This window comes from Pezoporus flaviventris, unplaced genomic scaffold (genome assembly GCF_033815535.1).
Source record: "Pezoporus flaviventris isolate CSIRO_AGI_PZ_B2104156 unplaced genomic scaffold, CSIRO_AGI_Pfla_v1 ptg000002l, whole genome shotgun sequence".
NCBI classification, from domain to species: domain Eukaryota; kingdom Metazoa; phylum Chordata; class Aves; order Psittaciformes; family Psittacidae; genus Pezoporus; species Pezoporus flaviventris.
In genome coordinates this window covers 86,984,344-86,991,883 of record NW_026892550.1, presented here as the reverse complement: position 1 = coordinate 86,991,883, position 7,540 = coordinate 86,984,344, and the positions used below count along the sequence as shown (strand labels likewise).

The 7,540-nt window shown below is 42.0% G+C and overlaps 1 protein-coding gene across 4 annotated transcripts; it reads right to left on the bottom strand.

Annotated features, from left to right (window-relative positions):
• Positions 1-2,084: 2,084 nt before the first annotated feature.
• On the bottom strand, positions 2,085-6,937 carry MRPS33 (mitochondrial ribosomal protein S33). Of its 4 annotated transcripts, XM_061444920.1 has the most exons (4): positions 6,717-6,878; positions 5,840-5,918; positions 4,151-4,406; positions 2,085-2,416 (listed from the first exon to the last, which is right to left on the bottom strand). In XM_061444920.1, the coding sequence occupies exons 3-4, from the start codon at positions 4,363-4,365 to the stop codon at positions 2,311-2,313; spliced, it is 321 nt and encodes a 106-aa protein (XP_061300904.1). In that variant the 5' UTR covers positions 4,366-4,406; positions 5,840-5,918; positions 6,717-6,878; the 3' UTR covers positions 2,085-2,310. The 4 variants fall into 4 exon arrangements, with proteins under 4 accessions (XP_061300904.1, XP_061300905.1, XP_061300902.1 ...); XM_061444921.1 differs by lacking the exon at positions 5,840-5,918 and having other exon boundaries at positions 6,717-6,879; XM_061444918.1 differs by lacking the exon at positions 6,717-6,878 and having other exon boundaries at positions 5,840-6,005.
• Positions 6,938-7,540: the final 603 nt, after the last annotated feature.

The following is a 7,540-nucleotide window of genomic DNA, read 5'->3' as shown; positions in this document are numbered from 1 at the left end:
CTAAAATGCCACAGGCACATCAAAGTTGAGCAAATGCTGTAAGTTACTAAAAGGGTTTTAAGTAAGAAACTTACTGCTACAGTATAGATTCATATTTTACTAACTTCCATGGTGTTTTGTTGATTGTGATAAGAACACAGGTGCTTCACCCACAACACTGCACATACCTTACATTCAGCTTCTCTTTGAGCTTAGAAAACCAGGTAACACTTAGTACTGATCAAGAACTACAAAGCTCATCAGGACCACCTTTAATACAGTCAGCACCTCTTCAGTTAATAATCTCAGTGACATACAGCGGTTGAGATGTTACAAATTTCTGTAGATCCACTGATTTCAATGATCAGACAGATCCCTTCAAATACATTTACATTTGAACAATCTTGATTTAGAAATGTCAGGTTAGTACTGCTCCATACTTCAGAATGCCTCTCTATGCAAAATCAAGCATACCCCAAGCTAACTGTGCAAATACTGTCTGCTGCAGTCACTCTACATTTTTAATAGGTCTCCTTTACTATCTCAAGGATGTTCCACATGTTCTGGAAATTAAAAGATGCTGTTTCAGGGTACACACACAGCAAGATGCACACGTGGCCATGCAGAGCAGCACAGCTGCATTCTGTATTTTCTATTCCCTGACAGGGACTGACAGTTAAGAGAGGTAGATGCATGCAGTCATTAATAATAGCCACACTAAAGTGATAGCCACCCTAGTGATAAACTCATGTACTGAATACCAGTAAAACTCTTCATCACCTTATGAAGTATTTCATACACATCCTCCAAGCAAAATAAATTCAAAATCCTTTTATTGCAGAAAATATCATAATTAGTAGGGGGCTTTCAAACTGGAAAACAGGTTGAGCTTTTGTATTTCAGCCTCTTCAGTTTCAGTATCTAAATATTCAGGATACCACGAAGAGTACTGTGGGCAGAAAACGGATCATGAATTATTGCCCAGTGCAAAACACAGAACAAGAGATGCTAACTGTTGACAGGTATTAATCATTTAGCTTAAGTAAGTTTCAAACAGAGTTAGTCACTTAAGAGTCATAACACTGCATGGTTTAGCATGCTGTTTGCTTATCTTTACTTGCTCAGCCTGAGTAGCTAGATTTGCTGAAGCCTTAGGCTGTAAGCCACGGACTTTCACCTAGGTATGGTTTTGGATGGAATTTTGTTAGTAATTTTTCTAGTAGTAAATTTTCTAGTAATTTCTACAGTGCTGTGTCTTGTCTTTAGTATGGGAAGAATGTTGACAACAGTGATGGCTTAGTTGTAGCTAAGTAACATTTATCTGAGGTCTAGGGCATTTTTAGTGTCTCTGCCAATGAGCACAAGAAGCACAAACGAGCAGACTGCAACGATGACCAGAAGCTGCAACTCAAAAAGATAAAAACAGTTAAGGGCCTGTCTGTGTGGAGACAGAGAAAAACATCCAGTAAGTGGTTAGAAGACCCCAGACCAAAAATCCCCATTGGACTGAAAAGGCACGCAAAGAGCCTGTAAGGGCAGGTATGTAAGTCATAAGGGTATAATTGCCCAAGGATTTCTTTGTCGGGGTCCCTCTCCAGAAGCACCCAGCTCTAGCTGTCCCCATTGCTGTACCACTGATTTTTTCCAAGAATCAAATGTCTGAGACTCTGCTGCAGGAAACCTCAGGCCCAGTGTGAAGGAGAGGAAGTACACCAGAAAGTGTGTGTGAGCTAAGGGTCAAAAGGGGCAACATCCATCAACTCACTGAAACGGACTCCAGGCCTAGCCATTTTAACTCTCAGGTGGTGTCTTTAATGGTGTATAAAAGCTCTGGCAGCAGCTTTTCCCCTAAGACCACCAGCAACTTGGAAAAAGACTCCAAAACAATGAACACTAAGGCAGCCTGAAGTGAAACTCCTAAAAACCAAGATGATGAGCAGAAATAGAAGCAGGAAACCTTACTTATTTTGTTGCCACATGCACAACAGTGTTGATATTAATCCAAGAAAGTAAAACAGACAATGAAATTTTCCAGATCCAGAAAAACTGAAGTAGCTACAGGTGTTGGCAAGAAAAACACAGAGCGCTTTTTTTTTTTTCCTATTGTTTTTAATACTTGGGTACATGAGGGCTCTGACAAATCAATATGTTACCTATGCAGTGTATTTAAATTACAGAAATTCAAAGCCAGTAAAACCAAAGACCCAAGTGCACTCCTAGGTGGACTCCAGTATTTCACAGTGTGTTTCTCATGCCCCACAAAGAGCTCATATGCCAAGCCCTTTGTTCGCCAGCATTTACAGAGTAATTCATTATATTGTCCAAGTGTCACTATTTCTTCTTGAGAGCTCTTTTTCCTTCTCCCTTCTTTGGTTTTTCCTTCCCACGGAGCTTTTTCAGTCGCCTCATCTCCTCCTTAAAGTCCTGATGCTCATCCCTAGATGGGGGAGGAAAGCAAAAGAAGTTTACTCTATTTCTTGACATACCCAGATGTGAAAGGTTCTTTGAACTGTATGGTAGTGAAAAACAAAAAGCTTTGCTTAACAGTGAAGTCCATAATGAAACTCACTGCAGTATGTTCAAAGTTACTGCTAGCAGTAATTTCAAACTGAGTAACATAAAAGATGCCTTCTGGTACTTTCACAACTAACAAGGTTGCCCTTTTTTAGTAACAAATGGTGTGTGCATATATATATATATTATTTCCATTGCATTTGTTGATCCACTGCCTTTTAAATGAGCAGTAAATATAAAATCAGCAAAGCCAAGAATAAAAATTTTCCCCTTTTTATTTAGCTCAGCAGTCTAGTAATAGCACATTGTGTTTCTGTGCTAGATACTACATTTGGGTCATTAGCTTCTAAGAAAATGAGCATGCTGAGCAGTAATTACAATACATAACACTGCTCTCAGGTGACTTCAAGAATGAGTTATGAAGAAAGCATCAGCTACTGATACAATCTTAATAAGAGAATAAAACAGGAAGGAGGATGAAGGGGCTGGAAGAGATAATGAATCCTCAATAATGTTCTAATAAACTATTTAATCTCTGTCCCTGTATTTTTCAGTGGGAAGGTATTTTTCACAAGTCACAACTGCGTCTTAATGGCCTAAGAGCACTGTGCTGGTATTTTTAATACAACTCTTCTAAAAAGGAGACAAAAAGCTTGAGAGTTATCATCAAGCCCTACTAGTCTATAATTCTTCATTACATACTTCTGACCAGCAAACCAGATCCTCTACAAGCTCTCTGTATACAGAGCAGCTAGAGAAGAACTTTGACACTAGAAGAGGAAAGAGAAAAGAAAAATAGCATGTCCTTGAGGTTTTCTGTGTCAACAGACAGCTACTCTAGAAAGTGTTTGCATGCCCACCTAAATCAAGAGCATCCTGGATGCAATCCCTGATGGCTACTATTACGACACTAGCAATAGGAATTAATATGTTTTGACTTTACAAGGTTAGTAGCCTCACTCTTAAGGGATTTCTTTAAGGCTACCTGACTGAAGTCAACTGCATTTGACTCCTGCCGATGAGTTTTAGCAGTGCAGTGCAGTTTTTCCTACTTGAGACTGTGGAAATTCATTTAGAAATTAAACAACTGGTTTGGATGAAGCTGGAATTAACAAGGCTATTTAAAACACATCTGAGTTTCATTTAACTTATTTTAAAGGCTAAAATGCCCCTCCAGCCTGACTTCCCTTCTCTTCTAGATTTCACTCATTAGCTGTTGAATGATTGAGGAATATATGGTAAGACTGTCTTAGTGCAATTTTTGCATTGAGGTAACACCACCTCTTTGCAGCTCATTCATGTGCCGTATTTTGAACTACAGACCCATTTCTTGTCTATGAGAAAGCTCTCTTCCCCACAAAGCCAAAGCAACACCTATTTCTTATATCACTGGTTGCTCGTAACTACACCTAAAGTCTCTCTCACCAACGGTTCTAGCTATGATAGTTACCTAGGCAATAGTCACTTATTTAACTCTCCTTGCCCTCAGTGCAACAATCAAGTGCATATTTCCATACATACTTTGAACTAAACTTTTTTCTAAGGTTTATCTTTTCCTTGAAGAAAAAAAAAAAAAGGCACAAAACTGTAATAGAACTCACTCCCACCCCTTTCCCATCTCCAATTCTCCTCCCATCCTTGTAAGCACAGAGATTACCTGTAGAGGCCGAAGTAACGCAGCTTCTTCATCAGGGCATAGTAGGTGTTATGAGGAGGATACCAGTCATAGACCTCCTCCCTCTTGGCCAGAGGCTGCTCACTGAATAATTTTACTACTTTCATAGATTTTGAGTCAGTAGGCCTGACAACTTCTCCAAATATCTGAGCACTCAGCCGGGCCATTCGAAGGGCGTAACTGGAAACATTGGACATCTCCTAAGGTGAAACAGGCACACACAGGCAGGAGAACCTTCCTGCAAAAAGAAACACAAAATATGTTTAACTCTTAAGATGGCTGAGTATTGCAGGCTATTCCAGAATTGAGACAAACAAAATTATCATACCCAGATCACACGTCTGAAGTCTACATTCCTTGCATGAAATCAGTCTTAATTCTGACTACATAATCCTGCATATAAAGAATGTCCACACTAATTCAGGTACAACTACCAGACTAGCTAGGACACCACAAACAGTAATATGGACTATAAAAGTACCTACACCATGGCTGGTTTATTAGCAGATCCCACTCATCTTGTTTAAGGCTACCTTTAAACTCCAGTCACAGGAACAATTACAGCGTGTACTCTACCAAACATGGTGCCCACTGTGATGCCTCTGACTTATACACAGGCACAAGGTAAGAGACAGCTCAAACATATTGAGGGAGCAACCTGGAAGTTTTTCCTCATGAAAATGTGTCACCCTATTTAAAACACTGCATGAGCATTATTACAGTCCATTTAGAAAAAATAGCCTATTAACTGTAAAAATGAAATAAATTATGTTTTGCTGTATGAATAGCACAGATCTTTCCCATCTCCATTCCCTTCCCTTGGTAACTTCCATCAGCTTTGTTTCCATTCTCTTTTATGTCTCTCCTGATATCTAATCTTCTGAAGAGATGAAAGAAATCATTTCCCTATGCTATTCTTTTGCCAAGAAAATCCCCCATCAGCAGCTTCCCATTCTCTTTCAGCCATCTCCAACTTAAAGACACTTCTCAACAACAATACTCTGAGCATAAACCCATTGATATTAGGCCACCAGAAACAACATCTGCTTCCTCTTAAAGGAGTGCAGAGAAGGGTTTTCTCTCAGCTTTCCTACCTCTCCCCATTTTTTCACTTCTTTTACTCTTTCTTTGCAGAACAGGATGCAATGAAGACAAGAGTCCCCTAATCCTATATTTGAAGTTGTTTGTTGCCTGTACTGTGCCTTTTTGAATAAATGATAAACATTAAGTCTCTAGAGAAATCAAATGGGCTTTGTTCCAAGCACACTACACTGATGCTAAAAGTTTAAAATTCTTGTTTGAGGCACAGCTGATTCCAGAAGATTAGCGTAAAAAAAAGAAGTAAAAGAGTGTGGACAAGACTACTCAACAGGACAGGGCTAAATCCATTTTAGCATGATCACAAGGGGCCTGTTGTTTAACAACACAAATCAGAAGTATTCATAACCCCACTTACATACATCTGCCCACTGGATGTACAATTGCCTACTTTTGATTTACTCCTGTTAGCAAAGGACTAGAAATAAAACAGGAAAAAGAAAACCTGTATGAAAATAATGCAAGTATGAAAATAATACAAGTAATGCAAGTACGTAAGTATGAAAATAATACAAGTAATCTGAGTCAAAGAGGATAATGGGAAGAATAACAAAACGGAAATCAGTGTCAGACCTCAAGTTAATGCAGCAGGAATAGTGAGAGAAGACAGAAACTCTTAAATGACTGCAGGGCAGCACTTCAACTTGAGCACCTATTCCATGGGGGAATGATCAGTAAGTCTTGCTAAACCATCCCTTTCAGCACAGCCAGTCCCAGTTCCTACACTCAGAGGTAAAACGCCAAATTGTCCCCAAAACTTTTCATTACATCATCACTCTGAAAGTACCGCCAGACTCAACACAAAGCTTGCTTAATCTCTTCCAACTGCAGCCTTAAAGTCAAATTGCCTTTAGCTCCTAAATGATGCAAACCAGTGGGCTGAGGGATCTGCTTTTCACTTCAGAATCGCTAAACAAGTATATACAGCCCAAGCTGTATAACTCCTTTAACCCTTGCCAGCCTAACAACGTTTGAAATAGAAAAAAGGTGAAGGCTATGAACTCTTAAGTGCCAGAGCTATCCAAAAACCTCTTCTGGGACAGCCTTTGGTTCTGTGAGAATATACCAGAACATTCCTGTTCTCATCGCTTACAGCAACGATATTTTCAGGATCACCTACTGGTAATGCACACAGTGCTGCTTCTTCACCTGTCCCCCTCTCCCTACTGCTACCCAAAGCCTTGCCTTCCCATCCTAGGCTGGGTTTTTACTTCCCAATTTGCTGGCTTGCCTCAGACTGCTTCCTTCTCACTCATCACGGAAAACTCCGTTTCCAGAACTACTTTTGATTTTCCCAGACCACAGAAGGAAATGCAGGCAGCCCCATGCCACCGCCCGGCCAGGGGGGTGTAGCAGGCGAGGCAGGGTCCCCCACAGCCCTCCAGCGAACCCCGCCGCCTCCAGCTCCACGGCCTGGCTCCCCTCCGGGAGAACAAGCTTGGAAACCCACCCGCGATCTGCAACCGCACTTCAGGGTGACCGCCGCCGGCGGCTCCCGGGTGACAGAGGCCTGCGATACCCGCCCAGCAGCCCCAGTGTCCAGAACACGGCGCAGGCTGGGCCGAACCCCCCAGAATCTAGCGCGGAGCCCATCTCCCCCTCTCTGCTCCCGGGCAGCACTCCACAACCCTCCGCCCTCCCCGCGCTAACCCGCGGGCGGCGCAGAACAGCACCGTACACCGGGGCTGGAGGGCCGCGACGAAGGCCTCCGCGGCGGTGCATGCGCAATGGCGTCCCCGCTGAGGCGTCGCGGCGGGTGACGTCGGGCTCCGTGAGGCGGGACGGCCGTTGAAGGGGGCCGTTAACCCTTTTCGCCAGGTTCAGCCGGTACCTGAGTACATGGCAATTACGGTGTTATATTTGTAAGCCAAATGTGTAACGTCATCAAAGAATGAAAACCGGGTTTGGCTGGTTGGGTGTCTTTCTAGAAGAGCTGACTGGCATTAAATAACATTTCTTAGTCCTTGCTTGGTTTTCCCTCACCTTTTCCATGTTCGCTTTGGCCTAGGCACCCTCCTCACTTCTCTTTGCCTTTTTTGAAATAAGCGTGATCTGTCATTTCTCTCAGTCCAAGATTTAATAAAAATTAACATTCCTGTGTTATTTTTAGCCAGTTTTCCAAAGATTGCTACACAAAGGTTCTTTAGATAGCCTAATTTTAAAATGCTTCATATCACACAATCACAGAATGGTTTGGGTTGGAAGAAACCTCAGAGGTCATCCAGTTCCACCCCCCTGCCATGCGCGGGGACACCTTCCACTAGACCAGGTTGT

Coding starts and splice junctions, on each gene's coding strand:
- MRPS33 (XM_061444919.1), bottom strand. CDS start 4,365: ATGTCCAATGTTTCCAGTTACGCCCTTCGAATGGCCCGGCTGAGTGCT. Junction 2,417..4,150: donor CGTTACTTCGGCCTCTACAG/GTAATCTCTGTG, acceptor TCCCCCATCTAG/GGATGAGCATCAGGACTTTA.